The following is a 21,343-nucleotide window of genomic DNA, read 5'->3' as shown; positions in this document are numbered from 1 at the left end:
TAAGTGACTGCCGACGCGCTGGGCGTACGGTCGCCTTTGCTCAAGTTCCTAAGGTGAAACAGCCGCTTTGCAGGCCAGACATTGACAAACTATGCAGGCCTTGCGACGAGAAATCTTACCACCGAGTGGGGTAGAATTTGCGGCATGTCTAAAGTTAATGCCCTCGACACTGCCGGACAGCAAATTTCCAGGATCAAGCACAAGCACTGGTCGAGCTTTGTTCAACGTCGTGATAGCTCGGTCGAATCACCTCCGTATATTCGAGGTCAGGGAAGAACCAGCACCCATATCTTCGCAGAAGGAAGATGAAAAAGACCGTAGGGCCAGCGTTAGGAAAGGGACGGAGGCGGTGGAGGGCGAGGTCGAAATGGACGCGTCTGGGGAGGGGTTTGTGAACATGGGGTCCTTCAAGGTGAATTGGAGTAGTCTCTGCTGTCTTCTTCGTACAGCAATCAATGAGATAGCATTGTTTTTCTTGCTCGTGTGCATGAAGTGAGGAACGTGTGCTGACCATCTCGTCGTAGACAACCGGTCCGAACGGTGTGCTAGAGCCACACACAGTCACTCGCTTCTACCTCGTGCGCGAGCATCGTCTACATGGGATCGTTACGGGGATTGAAGCCGTACGGATTGTAGCCTCAATCGAGGACAGCCTCGATAGGCTAGTGGTGTCGTTCAAGGACGCGAAGGTACGCCGCATGGGACGGCTACGCGAGGCAGTACTTACCCTGGAACACAGATTGCCCTCCTGGAATGGTCGGAAGCTGTCCACGACTTGATCACCGTGTCCATACACACGTATGAAAGGGCCCCACAACTGGTGTGTTGTCTATACATCGCAGAGCCTGCGGTCACTAAGTCAATCTTCAGTCCGCCATAGATGCGCCTCTCTTTCGTCCAGAACTCCGGGCAGACCCATCGTCCCGATGTGCTGCTCTACTCCTCCCAAAAGATTCGGTCGCTATCTTGCCTTTCTACCAGTCACAAGCAGAGTTGGACATGATGGAGCAGGAGATGAGCCAAGCGAGGTAGCTGCCCCGTGTTTCCTTGCTGTCATGAAGCTGATTGACCACAGGGAGATTCCTTACTCGCCGAGCTTCATACTTGATCTATCCGCCGAGGTTGACGATCGCATTCGGAATGTGATCGACTTTGTCTTCTTACCAGGCTTCAACAATCCAACGGTCGCTGTTCTCTTTCAACACACGCAGACATGGACAGGGTATGCCTTGTCGTATCTTCGTTAGTGCATGCTCTAACGATGCAACCAGCCGCCTGCAAGAGTACAAGGACACTGTCGGGTTGCTTATCTTCACTCTCGACCTCGTCACTCATCATTACCCTGTGATCACCGTCGTCGAGTCCCTGCCCTACGATTGTTTCGCCCTCACCGCGTGTTCGACTTCACTCGGGGGCGTGGTTGTCCTCGCAGGCAACAGCATTGTCTACGTAGATCAGGCGTCTCGCCGCGTTATCCTACCCCTCAATGGCTGGCCTGCGCGTACTTCAGATATGCCCATGCCGTCACTGACGCCAAATGAACAGGAACGGGACCTTCAGATTGAAGGGGCATGCTTCACCCTTGTGGACGAACGCACGCTCTACATCTTTGCGAAGGACGGGACAGTGTATCCCGTTGAGATTGTGCTGGACGGTAAGACAGTGTCGCGCTTATCGATGGCACCACCGGTGGCGCGTACGACAATTCCGGCTTTGGTCAAGCGGGTTGGGGAGGATCACCTCTTTGTGGGTAGTATCGTTGGGCCCAGCGTGCTCCTGAAGACAGCGCGGGTAGAGGAAGATGTGGGAGATGAGGACGTGGACATGGCGCCTGCGCCTGCTACGGTTGTCGCTCCTATTGATACCATGGACCTTGACGAAGACGAAGGCAGGTGCAGTGCTGGACCACAGGCTTATTCGCGTACTAAGTGTACTTCCAGAGCTGTACGGCACTCCTACCGCAGTCGAGCAAGCTCATGCCAACGGTAATGCCGCAAACGGGGTGGCCGCTACCACTAAGAAGCGGACCGTCGTCCACTTGTCGTTGTGCGACGCGATACCAGGGTACGGTCCGATTGCCGATATGACCTTTGCACTGGCCAAGAATGGGGTACGTCGATCGTTCTCCGTGCTCTACCCTCTTCACTCAACGACGCTAAACGGCTGAATGTTTGTTACTAGGACCGCTTCGTTCCCGAGTTGGTCGCAGCAACAGGCTCCGGTGCGTTAGGTGGATTTACGTTACTGCAGGTGCGCCGGCTTCATCCTCAAATGCTTCACATCTCATTTGTTGTTGAACACCGATCGCATTGCACGGGCTTCTGCTACCGACATCATTGTGTAGAAGGATCTACCGACGCGGACGAAGCGTAAGATACATGCGATTGGCGGCGCACGAGGGATGTGGTCCCTCCCGGTGCGACAGCCAGTTAAGGTCAACGGATCGACGTTCGAACGCCCTGCAAATCCATTCCATACTGAGAAGGACACGCTGATCATCAGTACGGATGCAACGCCGTCACCGGGACTCTCGAGAGTGAGATCGGTTGCTGTAGTGACGTTGCTGAAAATTAAAATGTTCTGTACAGATTGCATCTCGGAATAGTCAGGGCGAAGTTCAAATCACAACGCGAATACCGGGGACGACTATAGGTGCCGCACCATTCTTCCATGGGACCGCCATTATCCATGTGATGTTCAATGTTGCCAATGTGGTACGAGTACTGGAACCTGGTAAGTCCTACGTTCAAGACTGCATTACTATCACTCAGCATATCGTAGATGGTAGTGAACGCCAGGCTATCAAGGACACTGATGGCGACGTACCTCGACCTCGGGTCAAGTTCTGTAGTATATGCGATCCCTTCATCTTGGTCATCCGTGAGGATGATTCCATTGGTCTGTTCGTTGGCGAGATCGAACGTGGAAAGATTAGACGCAAGGACATGTCCCCCATGGGCGACAAGGTCAGATACGCGGTTACTCCGAGGACTTCCCATGGTCATTCATTTACACATGCCCGTTCCGCAGACATCAAAGTATCTCGCAGGCTGCTTCTTCACCGACACGAGTGGACTTTTCCAGACCTACCAGAGTGCGGAGGCTTCCGGGACCGAGGGTGGGACGTCCACCCTGCAGGCTGCCATGGACTCGGGCAAGAAAAGCCAATGGCTGATCCTTGTCAGACCGCAGGGTGTGGTGGAGGTAACGTTGCGTCCATGCTTGATGCATAACCGAGCCTCACTTCGCCGTCATGTGTAGATTTGGACGCTCCCTAAGCTCGTTCTTGCATTCTCGACGACTTCGGCTGCCTCGCTGGAGCCTGTACTGAATGATTCATTGGATCCCATCGCGCTCTCACTTCCGCAGGATCCTCCAAGGAAGCCGCATGAGCTGGACATTGAGCAAATAATCATCGCGCCTCTGGGCGAATCGTCGCCACGCCCGCACCTCATGGTATGCCTCGTGACTTTTGTGAAAGGCACAAAGCTGCGTATTGATGGTCCCTTCGTAGGTGTTCATGCGGTCGGGTTTGCTTACAGTATATGAGGTCCTCCCGGCACCGCCACCTGCGGATCCTCTGCCAAACGATAGGACTATGACACTGTTAGTCAAATTCGTCAAGGTCGTCACGCGTGCGTTCGATATCCAAGTGCCTGAGGAGCAGGAGAAGTCAGTACTTGCGGAGGTGAAGAAAATCTCTCGCCACCTCATTCCCTTCGTGTCCTCGCCTACCCCCGGACAGACATTCTCTGGAGTCTTCTTCACCGGAGATCGGCCATGTTGGGTCCTTGGCACAGATAAGGGCGGTGTGAAAGTGTTTTCCTCTGGGCACTCTGTAGTCCATGCGTTCACTGCATCATCCGTGTGGGAGTCGAAAGGCGACTTTCTGCTATATTCTGAGGAGGTAGGACAATCCTCATGCGGACTGCGAGTGGTGCTCATTCCGTGCTACCACTCTTCGCAGGGGCCTAGCTTGGTCGAGTGGATACCCGACCTTCAGCTCGACACACACTTGCCCTCAAGATCCGTACCCCGACCCAGAACATATACAAACGTGGTGTATGACCCGAATACCTCCCTGATCGTAACCGCATCGGCGCGTCAGTCGCGGTTCGCTTCGTATGACGACGATGGAAACATTGTATGGGAACCAGATGGTGAGTCATCCGCGGTCTGTCTTGCGTATGTCCGCGAATTCAATCTTCGGCGGCATGCTGCCTAGCCCCGAATGTATCGTTCCCTTATTGCGATAGCTCAACCCTCGAACTTCTCATGCCCGATTCCTGGATTACTATGGATGGGTAAGTGCGCCGAGACCGATGGCGCAATCGTACTCATGTTACGTGTAGGTATGAGTTCGCCCAGAACGAGTTCGTGACTTGCCTTGACAGCGTGACACTGGAGTCTGTAAGTACAGAGACCGGTACGAAGGACTTTATTGCCGTAGGCACGACGATAAACCGGGGCGAAGATCTAGCCGTCAAAGGAGCAGTGAGTCGAACCGGTCAGTTATTGCTGGTCATTAGCTTGATAGTGCAATGGCGCAGGTGTACATTTTTGAGATCGTCGAGGTCGTACCGGACGTGAGCACGGGTTGGAAACGGTGGCACCAGTTAAAATTGCGATGTCGAGACGATGCCAAGGGTCCAGTGACGGCGCTTTGCGGCATGGATAACTACCTCGTGTCATCCATGGGTCAAAAGGTACGGCCTTTTGTGTGTCTCCAGACCCGCTCCTGATGATGCATTTTCTCTCAGATCTTTGTTCGTGCGTTTGATCTGGACGAGCGACTTGTGGGCGTCGCCTTCCTGGATGTCGGCGTTTATGTGACCTCTTTGCGCGCGGTGAAGAACCTGCTCTTGATTGGTGATGCTGTCAAGAGCATTTGGTTTTTAGCCTTCCAGGTAAGTCCAGTAGTTGATAACTCCGGGCGCGTGTTGCATCTTGTGAACAGGAAGACCCGTACAAACTTGTCATCCTTGGGAAGGATCCACATCATGTCTGTGTGACCAGCGCAGATCTGTTCTTTGCCGATAACCGGGTATCCCTACTGGCCTGCGATGAGGACGGCGTTATAAGATTATACGAGTATGACCCCCATGGTACGTAAACTTGTCAATCAAGCTTGCCTAGTAACATTAGGTCGTCTGACAATGTCTCCAGATCCTGAATCCAGAGGTGGACAGCACTTGCTGTGCCGCACGGAGTTCCACGGTCAGACGGAATACCGTGCCTCCGCGCTTATTGCTCGCAGAAAAACCAAAGATACAGATATACCGCAGGCGAAGCTGATCTGTGGTACGTGATCTCATGCACGTTACAGTATATCATGCGTAACGCTGCCGCAGGCTCTACCGATGGCTCCTTGTCGTCATTGACATACGTGGACGAAAGCGCTTTCAAACGATTGCATCTACTCCAGGGGCAGCTTACCAGAAATGTCCAGCACGTGGCTGGCCTCAATCCCAAGGCCTTCCGGTGAGTTTCCGCCGATCTCAGAATAGTTTGTCCAGACTCACGCGACTACAGTGTCGTGCGCAATGACTATGTATCCCGACCACTGTCGAAAGGCATCTTGGACGGCAACTTGTTATCGACTTTTGAGGACCTCCCAATACCGCGGCAACATGAGATGACTCGGCAGATTGGAACTGAGCGAGGGACGGTGCTGAAAGACTGGTTGTGTTTAAACGGTACATGGTGAACGCTATCTTATCTACACGTAATGTCCCCGTATCTGTCAAGTTCGATGTTTTCCACCGAATTGCCCTCGACGCTGCTGTTGCAACCAGCAGTGGTCCCCCCATGCATGGCCTCCTCCGGATCCGTCAACCCCGGCAACACGTTGTGACCTGGAACCACTTGTCTTCACATGGTTATGAATTGCTGCAACCACTCTGATGCCATGCGTTACTGCCTCGCTCTCTTCATGCTCAAGTTGTCCTGGACCCTAGCGCAAGTGGAGACAAGATATAGAGCCTACTCCCGACGCCACTCGGATTCGGATGCGTCAGGCAACAGACGCTCTCGGATCGTCGCAATCCAGCTACGGCCGCGCTTCGAATTCTTCCGCTATGACGATTGTGAGTCTCTGCATCACTCCGAGATCGGGTCTACTGCCATCATTTGTTTAGAAAATGAGGCTCGAGGTGAGATTGATGGCCAGAACCCCGAGGTTGTCATCAGCTTCACATGAGCACGCCCGACCTTCCTGCGACCGTAACACCTGCAGGCAGGAACCAATGAACCTGCGAACATGGCACGCAAATGAAAAACGCGTGTTCGGACTCGAGCCTGAGCCTACATGCTACTGACCCCCTGTCGGCCCTGTATAAGTACGGTGCGGCGACCACGCCGTCAACCGATACACACCGCGATGCTCTCGTCGTTGAGGTCGGACTCCAGGAATCCAGCCAGGAACACTCGTAGCGGGTCGTCAAAAGTGAGTACGTCCTGTTCTCTCCAACAGCTCGCAGACTCATGATACACAGTATTTTGACATGCCTCGGGGACTCTCGGTCCACGTCTTCAAGAACCCCGCAGCCCAAATGCCTTTGCTGCCGTCGTATCACACGGCACCCAAAGGGCAGTCCAACCAGGACAGGACCGTGGACGACTCCTCACGACCTAACTTCGAAAGAAAGGCCTCATCGACCCCTCACGACCCCCTCCGCATTACGCAGCCCGCCGTCTACGTCGACCCCAAGCGCGCAAAGTCATCGAGAGGGAACGCTGTTTATCCTTATTCTTCAAGTGACACATATGTCTATGGACGATCGTTCTCTACCGCACCTGACGCCCTAGCAACATCACCCTCATCCGAGTCGTCGAGCTCCGAATCAGATATCTTCTCGGATTCTGCCATCTCTGCGTCCATCGAAATATCGTCGACGCGTGCTAGCAGCAGTACCGAGACTCTCGAGACGACAGCCCTTGCAATCCAGTATCCTTCCTCCGCGACTCGTCCCTCCTATCCAAGAACCGGTTCTTCGTCCGACTGGCCGCGCATCACACCTGACGGCTCTCGCATTCTGCCACCAGGCCTGCCTCCAATTTCTCGTAGTGCATCGAGTCACGCGAACGGAACGCAGCCCAAACCAGAGATGGTATGGTTACCACCTGCCGATGCTATGTCCGACACCGAGGACGACACTTTTGTCGACGACAGTGACGACGTTGGCATGCAGACTCAAGGGCGGCCCGTTATTTTTGCGGCCAGGGATGATGGAGTACGCGACCCTCGGTATGCAGGCTCACGCCCTGCACCTGCGCCCATGAGACGTTATTCAGATGAGCGAGCGACTGCACAGCAGCTCCCTATCCAGAGGATGGGCTCCGAAGGTACGCGAATCGTCAGGCAGGCTCCAAGTCACCATCACTTACGCAGTGTCACTCTCTAGCTCCGCGCGGTCCACTGGGTCCTGCAAAAGCGTCGGAGAACCGTGGCCCTCCTAGCTTCGCTGCCACTGGTTCTACCTACATCGTACCCATTGATGATGGACGACGGGCGCCTCAGCTTGCTCCGCCTTCAAGAGCTAATCCCGCCCCAGCGACGCCAGCAGCTCAGGTATCTCGAAGTGAGGATAAGCCTTCCATCGCGCCCCTCCCGTCAGCATCACGAGCCAACGGATCGAATGGCCAACAAAGACCGGACGCATCTGTGCCAGTCATGACTCGCAGTACATCGACATCAGCAGGCGCGCTGACCGTATCGACGAGGCGCGCTGTGCGATGGACGGAGAATTTGATGTGTCCATGCCCCATACCACGCAGCGAACGCCGGAAGGGATGGTTCAATCGCAGAGGGTAAGTACCGATCCATCATCGTTAGTTGACGTACACTCACCAGGAACGCTCGCAGTGACCAGCTGTGGACGAACGATGGTTGCTTCAAGCCACCAGAGCCTGGTAGGGAGTACCCTCCAGAGCTTGTGGTACGTATTGCATCGGTACCGTGCTGTACATGTCTGACGAGTGGTGTCATTCAGGGATACCCAGAACCGAATGCGGGCTGGATGAACGAAGAGGGGGTGAGAATCGATATGGAACATTGCCTGATACCCAAACCTCCGCTTCGCTCCGCACTTAAACGCCCCAAGGTCGCCGTGGGCACACAGTAGGGCTGCTCCGACTGCCCTTGCCGAGCGACACTCCCCTTCACGATTAACTTATTCATGATTCTTAACGCAACGACGTCGACGAGCGCACGGCCAGTGCCCTTTAACTATTGTATCATTAGTGCAGTACCCATGATCGCAATGATACCACCCCACGATTACCATCCTTGTCAATCAGAGTCTATGGAAATTACATCCTCGTCGACGACATTCACAGTTGCACGTCTCGCCCGTGGTCGCTGACGTATCTCAACGTACGGTTGTGGTCTCTTCTTCGGAGGTGGTCCGTCCCCTCGCATGGAGTAAGACCAGTCGTAACCACCTTCATCCTCGTCTTCAACATCGTCCTCGTCTTCATCCCCCAATACGATCGGTGCGTCTCTGCTCTTGCCTTTCTGCAGCGTCGCGTCGACGCCATGATCTACGCCCACGCCTTCCTCTGATGCTGCGTCATCATACTGTTCATCATCTGGCTCATCCGACTCGATGCTAGCGGGCCTCCTGCGCTTTAGAGCCGCTGTAGCCTCCTGCTCCTGTGGCACTTCCTTGGTCGGCTTCGACGTAGGCTTCCGCTTGCTTCTGTTCGGGAAGCAGAACTCGAGCCTCGTTCCCTTGCCTCTGTCGATGTCTGTGCGCGACAGAAGAGTGAGTCTGCGGGCGTTGTCGCCGGGAACGAGGTAGACGTTGGTGTTGTACGCGGTCGGTATCAGCTCTTCCTTTAGGTATCCTTGAGTCAAAAGAAGGATACAGAGCCTCTCCGTGTCCTGGTTTCCGTTCAGCAAGAAGAGTAAGGACACATCGAGGAAAAAATACGGACCTCCCTGCTAAGCACTACCTTACCACCGGCTACCTTGTTCAGATCAAGCGTCTCGCCGCCCTGCTCTTTCTCTCTTCGGCCTTGTCTCCTATTGCTCACGGTCACCTTATTGCCCCGCACGAGACCCGCAAGCTGCACCAAAGAGAGGCGGCCCCCGCGCGTCTTGACTTCTTCCGCGATCTTGAGAACCTGCCATGCATGCGGCGTGACGTCCATAGGCTTGACCATGTCTGGCGTCCGTTTGCAGTTGTCGCAGTGCCCACAGGGCTCCAACGCGTTCGATTCCTCCGTTGTCCATGCGTCCACCGAGAGTTGTGAAGACGCGGAGAAGTAGCTGTCGGTGTGTGTCCTGTCAGCTGGCGGTGTACTGTGATGTGATCCGAGTCTGGACTTACTTGGCAAATAGCACCTTGCGGCACCCTCGCATATCTTGCACGAAGTCGAGCATGTCGTAGACTAGGACCCATGACGTGATGCGCGTGACAAATGGAGTGAGCCGCTGGTGCACGAACATAAATGCGAGCAATACACACGCTTGTTGGGTGCCGATCGGCGCTGGGTCGCAGTGAGCGAGGAGATCCGGGTGGCGTCTTGAGGCCTGTAGTACAGGACGCAGTCGGCGTCCTTCCCGTCGCGACCAGCACGCCCGGATTCCTGGTAGAACCCTTCGACCGATTTCTAGAGGCATGTGCTCGCTGTCAGTATGAGAGATTTTGACAGCAGCGTGAAACGAACCGGAAGCTAAAACAGTCTTTCAATATCTCAAACACGTATCTTGGGGAATACAACGCACCGAGTGGTGAATGACAAAGCGCACGTCCGCTTTGTCAATCCCCAGTCCGAAGGCTACAGCGAGCAGAACATAAGTGCTCTTATAGAAAAATAAGCGTGGATGAAACTCACCTATAGTCGCACATACGACTTTGACCATCCCTTGCCGCCAAAGCTTGTGCAGGTTTTCTTTCCGTCCATCAGAAATGTCGGCGTGGTATACGCCAGTCATGATCTGTTGCCCGCTCTCCACTTGGAGCTCGCGTGCAACGTCTTCTGCATCCTATACAGAGTAAAGTCAGCAGATAGAGAAAACACCAACGACGAGGCTGACATACCTTTTTACTGAGACAGTAAATAATGCCAGAGTGGTTTCGGTGATGTTGAATGATCCACTCCCTCATAACACGGATCGTGTCCGCAAACTCATTTGGCTTGTGTGCTACCATGTAATGCAAATTCTTTCGATAGAGTGGTGAAGAGAACAATACAGTACCCTTGGCTGCCTCTGATCAATGCAAGACCATTTATACACATTCATGCAAAATTAGCAGTTAACAGACTCACCTGGGCCCTTTTGCAGCGGGGCCTGCAGTTTCAGGGAAATCATCAGGTCGTCGAGCACTTTTGGCGGACACGTTGCCGACAGTGCCAGGATAGGCACTGTTGGGAATACCTCCCGTAAGTACCCGAGTTTCTTATAATCTGGTCTAATTTCACGCAGTAATCAGTGGTTGAGATTCTGAAGATACACTGCACTCACCTGTAGTCGTGTCCCATCTCTGAAACGCAATGTGCTTCGTCGATGACGAACCGGGCTAATACGCGATACAGAGTTGGCAGCATCTGTACCTGATCATTGTGCAGAACCGGCTCTTACCTAGTTTATCGGTGTTGTACAACTTGTGGAGGTCTGCGACTAGTGCTTTGTTATTAGAAAGTTTCTCTGGCTAAAGCTGACGTGAGTCGACCAAAAATTTCGGGCGAGCGCACTACTCACAGTCACATAGCATAGCTTTATTTCATCTTCGCGCGCACAACGCCCTGACGCCATGTCTAACATGTGCTGCTTGATGCGACGGGCTTCCTCTTTCGGGGTTGCACCCGTGAGCATCACCGCGTTCACTGAATATAAGGATGGTATGTTGGCATATCTGGATGAAGAGACGAGCGACATACCACCCGCTTCAAGTAGATGTAGAATTTGATCCGTCATAAGCGCAATGAGAGGCGACACGACCACCGTGCACCCGGAGGTCATGAGCGCCGGGAGCTGGTATGTAAGTGACTTGCCTCCACCTTCGACGCGTCAGAATCACAGACGCATCCGGAGGAAGAAGGAAATTTTGTACCAGTCGGCATTACGCATGCAATATCCATCCGGGCTAGATTCGCATTACAAACGCTGAAGTAGAACAAGTGGTAGTTGCGTACACAAAGGAAATGTCGTGCAGTCGCTCACCTTTCCTGGCACAAACGGAACTTCTCGATTCCAAAGACCGCCTTCATCGTTGCCTTCAGCTCGCGGGTCCACTGAAACTCGCCGGAATAATCTATGGTGTTCCGAGCGACGCCCTTACCCTTGTCGAGCAGCACGGAGGTTTGCTGCCGCTGCTTGATCGCGAGCAGCTCGCGTTTCTGCCGCGCGAGCTCATTGCGGCGAGCTTGCTCCCTGGCTATCTGCTCATCGCTGGTCTTAATTTCTGCGTCAATTTCCGCGACCCGGCGGTCAATTTCCGCGTAGTTTGGCCCCATCGGGCGTTCAGCCACGGGTCTGCCAGTGGGAGACGGCGCGAACACCGTTCGACTCGAGGACGGCACCGAGGACATGCGGGACGCGCCCGCGGTGGTGCTGGACGAGGAACGCGTAGCCTCGTATTCTTCGCGCGACTGTTGCAGAGCCACTTCGAGCTCGTCCTGACGGCAGCAAATTGAATTATCGCAGGAACGCCTTTCAGCGAGCATATTGAGAAGCGTTTACCTCAAATTCAAAGTCGGGCGCATACATGGAGGGTGGTCTCAAGACGTGTAGATATGCGCGACGACATTGGAGGCCATTCAAAGAGTCGGTCCGGCGCAGGTTCCACGGTTAGCACAAAGCCAGAGCGGCGCGCGCGGAGATGAACGCGATCGCGTAAGCGCCCCTTCCCGCGTCGCGTCGGTCACGCGAGCTGTCACACACCCAGCCATCACGCTGTCTCCGCACGAGCAGACACTTGAGGTTAATCACCCAGCGGGTTTGCAGGGCATATTCAGACTCCGCTGTGGCGCGGGCTCCCGTGCGCGCGCAAGTCGCGTCGCGCCCTCTTAGAGTCGCCAACGTCGTAACTTACGCGGCCCACGAACATACCGCGGGCTCGGGCACAGCAACAAGCAGATGGCTGGGAAGGGTGAGCGGCTCGCGGGGGCTGGGGCGGGCGAGGGCGAGTGCCCACGGGTGAGCGCAGACGCACGCGAGCGACGGGCCTCACTAATGCAGGCACAGGACGCGGCAACTAACGTGCAGCACAACACGCATGGCTACCTCGAGAACGCTGGGTCAATGCCCGCGTGCAGGCACGTCGAACGGTCGGCCGGACGAACGCACGAGCGGGGGCGCGGGCGGCAGCACACGCTGACTGCGAGCGCGCTGGGCAAATGCCCAGCACGCAGACACGGCCGATGAACGCGCGCAACGCGAGCGGGGAGGCGGCGGGCGAGCCGGTGAACAGGCAAGTAGTACATGGGTGACAGGTCGAGCAGGTGAGCAGACAGGCAGATGGGTTGACAGGCGGGTGAGCAGGCGGACGAGTGGGCACACGTGCGAGTGGGCAAGCGGGTCAGCGGGCACACAAGCGGGGGGACGACACACACGTCCACTGCGAGCGTACTGGACGAATATCCCAGCGCGCAATCACGGTGGACGCGCGCGACTCGGCGAGCTCAGGATGGGAGACAGCGACGACGGTGAGCAGGGCCGGGGCGTGCGCAACACGCCGACCACGAGCACACAGGGCCAGTGCCCCGCGTGCCAACGCAGCCGACGAGCGTGTTGTAAACCACAACTTTGACAGTGTTTTCATGTGTGCGACATGCTCCGAGTCGACGTCGGGCGGTGCGGAACTCGCTCGCCGGACTAGTACTGAGCTTACTAGTATTCTGTAATGACCATAGAGTGTTGATTGATCGACGTCAGTGTCGATCGTATAGCGCGAGTGTATCGAGCATTAAGAAACATATTAGAATTGTATAGTTACACGACTCTTAGAGGGCGCGACGCGACTTGCGCGCGCACGGGAGCCCGCGCCACAGCGGAGTCTGAATATGCCCTGCAAACCCGCTGGGTGATTAACCTCAAGTCGAGCAGACCATCCCTAGACCATCCTGCTGGCAGTGCTACTACATAGTACTTACGCCGTGCAATATTCGTATATTCCGGCGTGTAGGCCATCTCAAAGAGCGTCGTCTTGTTCTGGGACTGCCACTTTGTAGGTGAGAGTATGTCACCCAAGGCTGCCCCGTGCATGGCCGTAATGGTGGCGACCATTACGGTCGTCGAAAGATTCAAAGAACGTGGCGACTTGAACTCAGCCTGATGAGTCCAGCCAAACGCTTGTCATACCTTACCAACTAATGTTCGCTTTGTATAGTAGCTTGCATGCGTACAATGCTCCGTATGTCCGCCGCCCATCGCCTGCTTGCAATCCCCGAAGTTCTCGTCCAGGTTGCAGAGCACGCGAAGGACGAGTCAACCGTGGCCTCCCTTGCCCAAACGTGTCGTTTCTTCTGCTCACCCGCCCTCGACGTACTATGGCGGTCCCAATCGGGCCTTGCGAACATAGTGAAGTGCATGCCTGCGGATCTCTGGGAGATTCAGCCCGAACTCTATGGTCGTGGCACCTTGGTATGTGTTACCACGAATCGCTATATCTCTGTAAGTGCCCACGGGTCCAACGTTTGTTCTCTAGACATTCAAACGAGCGATGCGCCCGAGCGACTGGGATCGCTTCAACGTGTACGCTCCCCGTGTTCGTGTACTTGCGCTCAGGCTCTGTGGCCGTCGCGACGTACACCTCGAAAACGACGTCTACCTTGCGTTGAGTATGTACGCTCTCTCAATGCCGCTCTTCCCCAACCTGCGCACATGGTACTGCCTCGGCATCCCGCAGGCCACAGCCGGACCAGACCATCGGCTATTTCTTGGGGCGCACCTGGTCGATTTGACTGTGGCATGGGATGCATTTGACGAACGCGCCGCTTTTCTGCTGGCTTGTCTCTCTCAACGCTGCCACAAGCTTCAGACGATCGATCTGCAAGTCGACCACGCGATCGCCGCGGCACAGGATCTTTGGCTTCAACCCGGCCTGTTCGCGTCGTTAAAGGAGTTATACTATGTTCATGTCAATGCTGATGCTTCCTTTCCTGCGGCCGCATTCGTGGAATTACAAAGGCTGCCTGAACTTGAGGAGCTGGTAATCGAGACTCACCCTAGCCCAGTGTGGTCACTACCCCCGGCTTCTCTCGAGACACCGTCATCTTTCCGGGCTTTGATATCACTGCATCTAAATTCTGGTCATGGAAAGAGCTGCGTGGACATGCTGGCTGCGGTCTTCTTCCCTGTTCTCGAGATACTAGAAATCGAAGCCGGCCTGGTGGGGCCTCTGGGACATCTCTTCAAGGCCATCCACGAGCATTGCTCACACACCTCCCTCCGCATTCTGCACGTTGCAGGACTCGACCCTGTCGACGAGGGTGCCGACGAGGACGTCAAGCCCGAGCCCGCCGCCACAGCGGACGATTTCCGGTACCTGCACGCCTTTCACAGGTTGGAGGAGGTCTGGGTGGACACGCTGCACGACTTCGTGCTCGCCGACGACGATCTGCGGCACATGGCTCTCTCATGGCCCCGCCTCCGGTCGCTGCGGCTGCTCCCGGCTGAGGAGCTGAACCCGCCAAATTGGGGGACCCCCGCGGCGGGCACGCTCACCGGTCTCATGCACTTCGCGCGGCACTGCCCCGCCCTGCGGAGCCTCTGGCTCGTGCTCGACACGTTGTCCGCGTCCGCGGAGCAGATTCTCTTCGAGTTCCCGGACGCGCTGGAGGTCGAGTCTGCCGTGACGCACCTGATGGTGGGCACCAGCGATGCGTGCGACGGGGACGCACACGAGGTTGCGAAGTCACTTGCTATCATCTTTCCTCACCTTGAGGAGTTTGCGGGTGACTATCCGTTCATACACAACGATACGTGGGATGAAATCGAGCGGCTCTATCCTGCGTGCCTTCGCGCGATCAATGCGATGCGCCGTCGACATTGTAATAGACTGCTAGTGTAAGTACTATGAGTTGCCTGTGATGTGTACCGACTGATTTTTCCATAATTAGGTCCGACACGAGCACGAGCGACGATGACGACGCCAATGACGATGACGGCGATGATAATGATGACGACGACGACGGGGGGGAGGAGGTGGAGGGATTCATTTGGACGCTGACCGACGACACCGTGACGCGCCAATTGGTGTCTTAACAGCTGCCAACTGCGCTCACTAGCTACAACACATCTACAGCCCATACGTGGGACTACGTACTACGTAAGTTGTGCCAGTACTTCCATGCTTCCGTGATGGTTGATCGTCATGGGAGGCTCTTTGGGTCAAGGATACACAAAGGGCACGTCCTGAAACTCTTGCTTGATCCACAGTACAAGTGGGCCATACGAGATGATTGTCACATCTGGCTTGAGAATTGCCGCTCAAAGGTGAAACAACACCAAACCATTCACAGCCTGGTGACGACGGTGTTGTGGCGACCATTATTGTCCGAGTCCTCCGTGCCTATAAAGGGGGCGAATCACATCGCAGAACTCGCAACACGCACGTCTGCTAGTGATCTCTGAGGAACTGACCCTGGTGGCCGCAAAAGCGGAGGACAAGCTCACCGTGGCGTCTCTCGCCCGAACGTGCCGCGAATGCTGCTCGCCCGCCCTCGACGTGCTTTGGCGAAGTCAAGTAGGTCTCGCGAACATCGTCAAGTGCATGCCTCCGGATCTCTGGGAGTTCCGGGCGGACGGAGGGCGTTCTAGCAACTTGATGTTGTACGTCGTGCCATACACCACTACTTGTACTGAGGGCAGCGGTGCGCCTGTGGCGTGGACTGACTGAAATTGTACGACCGTGCCACACAATGAGTGCTAGGCACAGCACTGGCTTGGAGAGAGGCAGACGCACCACGAGAAGACCAGGTCTGGTGATAGAAAGACTCGTAGGAGGATCTGCCGCATGTGCATAGACAGATTATGGCATTAGTTCTGCTACCAGGTGCATGATTAGTCTCCGTTGCTAGTGCATGATATCTGAATGACAATGAGGTCGATGTTCAGTGCGTGTCCTTAGTGCTACCCTACGATTCATCTCGATGGTCGTATCAGTTGTCGCTGACGAGCTTGTACGTTGAATCGAACAAGTCGTCGCTGGGTGATTTCTAGCTAGGTGGCCAATCATTTACATGAACGACAAGACGTGATTCATCATTGACACCAGGGTACCTTTGCGCGACAGAGATGAAGCCATGGCCAATTGTCAGCAATCTGTTGCGATTGTTTCATATGCCCACCGACTCCGTTGAGTGTTAATACAACATGGATTCTTCACTACTAAGCCTCCGCAAACCTTGCCCCTCAAAGCTTCGCGATTCACTGCTTGTTGCCAAAGCGCTTCCTGAACGCCTCAGTGACGTACTCCTAGTTATGGAGACGCAAGATCAATGTATGCCCTGGTGACAGCCCTCCTCGCAACCCACGCACCTTGTCAAACGTAGCCTGGAAGCTCGGTCTCGCCTGGAGGTCCGCCCAATACTTCTGGAAGCGTGCGAACCGGGGCTGCTGGAGAGCCTCGAGGAGCTTCTTGCCCTGGCCGGGTTCGTACGCGCCGATCTCATTCCCGAGCGCGACGTATGCGCGGGCGATGAACGGGGCGATAGCGATGTCCGCGATGCTGTACTCGCCGACGGCGTAGCCCTGCGCGGGCAGGAGGCTCTGGACGGCGTCGACGGCGCTCAGGAACGCCTGGTCCGCGTCGGGCGCGCCCGCGCGGAGGACGGTGTTCCAGCTGGGGACGAGCTTGGTGGAGACGACGTCGATGAAGAAGCGGGCGCGCGCCTTCTGGACGGGGTCGGACGGGAGGAGGTGCGCGTGCGGGTAAAGGTCGGCGACGAACTCGACGAGGATGAGCGACTCGGCGAGCTTCACGGACTCGGGCGAGGGCTGGTCGGCGGGCACGGCGGGCCCGCCGTAGGCGAGCGCGGGGACCTTGCTCGCGGGATTCACCTTGGGGGCGTACCACTCGGGCTTGTTCTGCAGATCGATCTGGTACTTGGTGTAGTCTGCCTTGGCCTCCTCGAGGGCCAGTTCTGCCTAGATCGTCTGTTGATCGCGCTGGCCGATGTTCATTCATATGAGGTACTCACCCTCTGGGCATATGGGCAGATCTGCGTGTCAGAAAGCGGGGGATCAGCGTCGGTTTCCCCAGATGACCTGCGTCTGCACCACGAACCTTTGCAGTGTAAAGGGTGATAGTCTCAGGCATGGTGGAGTATGGAACTCGGGTTCACAGCGCAAGACGAGAGTGGGGAACGAATATGTTTGGGCGAGGGTGTCGACGACGATATATACCCGGACAGTACCTGGATCAGTCAGCAAACCTAGGACATGAATTGCGCCACCCATGAGAGCGTTCCCGCCCGGATCGGCATCCAAGATGGCGTGCCCATAACCTTAACTTAGGACATCTGACAGAACACGAAGATAGCGCGAAAACAGGCCATCGTGACTACACTCACTCACTCGCGAGGAGTCCACGCCTCGAGGTTGCGAACATTGAGACATGGCGAACCATCGGACTCGCGGCGATGGGAAGTCATGCCCATAGTCCGAGTCTTCGCGGCATGTAAGTTATACGGTAATCCTGTCAATGGATATCCCGCTCACCGGGCGACGGTTGGATTAGTCAGGTTGAGTCATGGCGCTCGGACAATGTCCTGCTGAGAATGCAGACCTCTGACCATGCTGAGGCATCTGATGGGCTGGTGATCCACGCACCGCACTTACAGCATCTTCCTGACTTCGAGAAGGTCGTCATGGGAGTGGAAGCCTGATCTAGACATGGCAGTGAAGCAGCGGCCAGGGTCATCTGCAGACAACAAAACATGCGTAACTCAGTGGTCGAACTCGCGGGGTCAGACGAAGTATATACGCACCAGTAAAGCTTAGCTTCTGTCATCGCACAGCAAGCCCACTCGCAGTGAACAATAGAACACAAACCCCATCACCGGCTTCCCCACTGCTTCGGCCGTCTTCGCATGTCGTAACAAAAAGCGATGCATTATCCAGGGATTGTGTAGCTATGGAGACAAATGTAGAGCACAGCAGCAGAAACGACCGTATTATTGTCGGGCGCGGTATCAATCCGGCGACCCGGGGTACTATTGTTCCGAGCAAATCCATGCAGAGAGTAGAGAAGGAGAGGAGAGGAGATGAGAAGACAGAGGGGCATGCTCGAATGCGAATGCTACAGGGAGTGGCGATAAATAATACAATGGTGGTGTGGGCAGCGCACCTCGGTCGGGCGAGGACGCCAGACTGGGAGATAGAGATACAGTTTACTGATCTTGAACCAAGGAGAAAGGGACATCGTCGCTCGCGCGGTCGTTTCGGTCGTTTGCAGTGAGTCGAGCGGCACGTCTACGTCCGGATGAACATCTCCACCGGGATCGGCTTCCTCCTCAAGCCCTCGCTCCGGCTCGAACACCCGCTATCCGCGCTGCTCTCGCTCATCCTCGACACGCTGCTCCCGCGGCGCTCCAGGCCACGCTGGTTTCCGTGCCCACTCGCAGGCGAGTCGACGTAGCCGTACCGCTTCGTGTTCGCGGGCCGCGTCGGCGACCGCGGGCTCTGGAGCACGAACGCGGACATCGTCTTCGTGGGCGACTTCGGCGACGGGCTCGGCGGCGCCCTGCGCGCCGCAGACGCCTTCTTCGTCGGCGAGAGCGTCAGGCGCGAGATCCACCCGAACGCCTCGCGCTCCGCCTGCACCTGCGAGCCGAGCGTGCTCGAGGACCAGCGCGAGCGCAGCACGCGCTCCTGCTCGAACGCCGGCGCGTCGGAGCCGGGGCTGTCGGGCGCGGCGGGGAGGTCCGCGTCCACGACGGGCGTGCTGCTGCCGTCGACGAAGGACACGTCGACGTCGAACGAGAAAGACGACGCGGGCGAGGCGGACCCTGCGGAGCGGCCGTTGCTGGGTTGGGAGTAGACGGACACGCTCTGCGGCGTCGCGGGCTCGGGCGACACGGAGGCGTCGACGACGAGCTCTGGCAGCGCGGCCTCGTCCTCCGCGAGGTCGTCCCAGATGTCGGTGGGGAGAGACATCCGCGGCAGAGGTCGTGAGGACGACGCGGAGTGCGGCACGAAGAACGCGCTGCTGGGCGTTGTCGGGGTCGTGCCTGCGCTCCATGGCCCCGGGGTGTGCGGCGCGGCGAAGCCCGTACCGAGGAAGCCGCTGTTGAGCGCGGCGCTCGCGAGCTCTGCGAGCAGCTCCTCCGTGCACGCCTCCATCTCCGAAGCAGTCGGGCTAAGGGACGAGGAGGTCGGCGGAGACGAGGACGAAGCACAGGGTGTTATGCGGATTGGGGGAGGCGGAGGGGGCCTGTCCGGGATGAGGAAGGACCGACGACGGCGGGCCTGCATGAAGGTGGGGTCCAGCTGTGCGCTCGGGCTCGTCTTCGCAGGTGCGTCCGCCGTCTGGATCGATAGCCGGGGAACTGTTGGGAGGGGCTTGCTGAGACGGCTGCGCTTGAGGGGCATGATCGAGTCCGGGCGTGCCTTCGGGTCCTTGCTCGTCGGTGCAACGAGGACGGCGGGGAACGAGGGCGGGAGCGGCGTAGACAGCGTAACGACATCGCTGATGTCGCGCGCGTACCACTCCACGTCCGACTCTACATCAGACTCGCCGTCCGACTCCGCGGAAGACTTGCTGAGGTCCGGCATTGACTTGGCGAAGAGGACCGACGCACGGTGGGACTTGCACGTCGGCGCACGCATCAGGTGTGGGCGCGTGGGTGTCGCCGGGAGGGAGTCGTCGTCAGAGGTGGGTGGTGTCATCAGTTCGCGCCTCAGACGCGGCGAGCTGAAGCCCGCGCTGGAACCCGAGCTCGAACTGGTGTGAGACGTGACCGTGCTTGCCACGCTGGGCGTGGGTGAGTGCCCGCGTCGGCGAGCGGCCAGTGGAGACTGAGATGGGGACGCGCTGATGCTCACACGCTCCAGAGGCGGGGAGGGGAAGTCGAGAGAGATGCCCAGGCCAGAGAATCGCAGATCGATGCTGTCTAGCGGAGACTCACCCATTGGGCTCGCCGTGCGGCTGGCCTCGGCGTCGTACAGGGGAGGAGCGGGCGCAGGGCGCGGAGGCTTAGGTGCGCTGCAGGCAGGGAAGAAGTCCTCGAACGTGAGGCCTTCAGCACCGGTGAGGACGACTCTGCGCGAGCTGCGCTTGCGCTCTGCGGCGTCCCCGACATTGATGCAGAGATGGCTGGGGGTGTTGCTACGCTTGTGGGCGTGGGCAGGAGCGGAGTGCGTCGAGGAGCAGGATGGCCTTGCCTGTGCTTCTTCCTCCTCCTCGAGTTCAGGGAGAATCTCGAGCGACGTACCCCGCGTCGGTGTAGTAAGGGTCTCTGATTTGCTGTGCACTCTCGAGCGGCGCTTGAGTGAAGGCAGGATGCGGTTGCTGGCAAATACTGCAGGTGTGGTATTAGCATCTCGAGTAGCTACCTGGATATGTAACTCACAGGAATTCATCGTGAGCGTCGTGAAGGTCTATGTGGATAGGCAAGGAAAGATGAGGGACCGTCGGCGCGATCAAGTCGCAGAGAACGTTGGGAACGAGAGGGAGGGACTGGCCAGCAAGTCTTTAGTATGCGAAGGTGCATGGCCGACCTTTTGTGCGAGCCCGCCATTGTCCTCTGCGTCAAGGAGTAGACAAAAACGATTTCCATATCCGGAACAAAAGCGTCGCCAGCCAGCAGCGCCGGATAGACGCCCACATCATAGACGCCCGGGAAGCCTTCGGCGCCTACGACAGTCTTGTAATCATTGTAAGTTGTCTGGACTCTTCTTGGACCGCGCTCAATAGACATCGGAAGGAAGCCAGCAGGTGGGAAGTCTTGGAGGCAGCCGACGAGAAACGACACACATATGTCCGCTGTCGTCACAGTGCTCGGCTCTAGAAACAGCACTTGAATACAGTCAGTAAGTCTTGGCTCGTAGTTGAGAAGCAAAACAGCTAAGCTTACGTGTGTATGACCTTGTAGAGGCGATACGGAGAGCATATGTGCACAGTATATGCACTCTGTGCCGTATATATGCGTGTATATGCGCAATCCTTCAAGTATGTCATCCTTGATTGGTGGTCCGTCGATTCTTAGAGTCGAAGTCCATGTCACCACCTTCCATGAAACCCGGCCTCCGTGTACACGAAATACCATAGATCGAAATACCATATATCGGACCGCGTAGGAATGCGGTGGCTCTAACTCCCCTCGCAGATCCGAACGACGTCCTTGATGTCCTGTCGTTCATGTAAATGAACAACCAGGTGCGTGTCCCATC

At 56.6% G+C, this 21,343-nt stretch overlaps 7 protein-coding genes across 7 annotated transcripts; 3 read left to right on the top strand and 4 right to left on the bottom strand.

Annotated features, from left to right (window-relative positions):
* Positions 1-91: 91 nt before the first annotated feature.
* Positions 92-5,707, top strand: B0H18DRAFT_871426 (CPSF A subunit region-domain-containing protein; the record flags this gene model as incomplete). Its single annotated transcript, XM_048040164.1, has 23 exons — positions 92-412; positions 525-689; positions 740-820; positions 871-1,028; positions 1,076-1,222; positions 1,272-1,892; positions 1,930-2,110; positions 2,182-2,250; positions 2,345-2,536; positions 2,589-2,733; positions 2,782-2,966; positions 3,031-3,204; positions 3,262-3,456; positions 3,515-3,907; positions 3,968-4,160; positions 4,226-4,304; positions 4,353-4,494; positions 4,551-4,706; positions 4,761-4,907; positions 4,958-5,105; positions 5,167-5,301; positions 5,352-5,481; positions 5,533-5,707. The coding sequence occupies 23 exons, from the start codon at positions 92-94 to the stop codon at positions 5,705-5,707; spliced, it is 4,332 nt and encodes a 1,443-aa protein (XP_047897194.1).
* A 300-nt stretch (positions 5,708-6,007) lies between these two features.
* Positions 6,008-8,366, top strand: B0H18DRAFT_53395 (uncharacterized protein). The gene is made up of 5 exons (XM_048038502.1): positions 6,008-6,445; positions 6,495-7,344; positions 7,404-7,809; positions 7,865-7,937; positions 7,992-8,366. The coding sequence occupies exons 1-5, from the start codon at positions 6,308-6,310 to the stop codon at positions 8,121-8,123; spliced, it is 1,599 nt and encodes a 532-aa protein (XP_047897193.1). The 5' UTR covers positions 6,008-6,307; the 3' UTR covers positions 8,124-8,366.
* B0H18DRAFT_871510 (P-loop containing nucleoside triphosphate hydrolase protein) lies at positions 8,291-11,217 on the bottom strand (the record flags this gene model as incomplete). The annotated part of the gene is made up of 14 exons (XM_048040168.1): positions 8,291-8,884; positions 8,938-9,271; positions 9,333-9,393; positions 9,471-9,615; positions 9,731-9,783; positions 9,841-9,991; positions 10,047-10,216; positions 10,276-10,418; positions 10,472-10,526; positions 10,589-10,658; positions 10,709-10,833; positions 10,888-11,007; positions 11,061-11,113; positions 11,171-11,217. 14 exons carry the CDS (start codon positions 11,215-11,217, stop codon positions 8,291-8,293), a joined length of 2,121 nt encoding a protein of 706 aa, XP_047897192.1.
* Positions 11,218-12,450: 1,233 nt separating this feature from the next.
* B0H18DRAFT_53391 (uncharacterized protein) lies at positions 12,451-12,913 on the bottom strand. Its single transcript, XM_048038501.1, has one exon. It carries the CDS (start codon positions 12,768-12,770, stop codon positions 12,528-12,530), a length of 243 nt encoding a protein of 80 aa, XP_047897191.1. The 5' UTR covers positions 12,771-12,913; the 3' UTR covers positions 12,451-12,527.
* Positions 12,914-13,363: 450 nt separating this feature from the next.
* B0H18DRAFT_1115988 (uncharacterized protein) lies at positions 13,364-15,214 on the top strand (the record flags this gene model as incomplete). The annotated part of the gene is made up of 3 exons (XM_048033341.1): positions 13,364-13,591; positions 13,656-15,016; positions 15,070-15,214. The coding sequence occupies 3 exons, from the start codon at positions 13,364-13,366 to the stop codon at positions 15,212-15,214; spliced, it is 1,734 nt and encodes a 577-aa protein (XP_047897190.1).
* Positions 15,215-16,378: 1,164 nt separating this feature from the next.
* On the bottom strand, positions 16,379-17,270 carry B0H18DRAFT_871572 (glutathione S-transferase; the record flags this gene model as incomplete). Its single annotated transcript, XM_048040170.1, has 4 exons — positions 16,379-16,426; positions 16,490-17,098; positions 17,152-17,172; positions 17,238-17,270. 4 exons carry the CDS (start codon positions 17,268-17,270, stop codon positions 16,379-16,381), a joined length of 711 nt encoding a protein of 236 aa, XP_047897189.1.
* Positions 17,271-18,041: 771 nt separating this feature from the next.
* Positions 18,042-20,710, bottom strand: B0H18DRAFT_1208606 (uncharacterized protein). Its single transcript, XM_048036281.1, has 2 exons — positions 20,524-20,710; positions 18,042-20,472 (listed from the first exon to the last, which is right to left on the bottom strand). Exons 1-2 carry the CDS (start codon positions 20,531-20,533, stop codon positions 18,425-18,427), a joined length of 2,058 nt encoding a protein of 685 aa, XP_047897188.1. The 5' UTR covers positions 20,534-20,710; the 3' UTR covers positions 18,042-18,424.
* Between the last annotated feature and the right edge of the window lie 633 nt (positions 20,711-21,343).

Source organism: Fomitopsis serialis, assembly GCF_022376445.1.
Source record: "Fomitopsis serialis strain Sig1Antser10 chromosome Unknown B0H18scaffold_11, whole genome shotgun sequence".
In the NCBI taxonomy this organism is placed as follows: domain Eukaryota; kingdom Fungi; phylum Basidiomycota; class Agaricomycetes; order Polyporales; family Fomitopsidaceae; genus Fomitopsis; species Fomitopsis serialis.
This window is presented reverse-complemented; position numbering and strand designations above follow the sequence as displayed.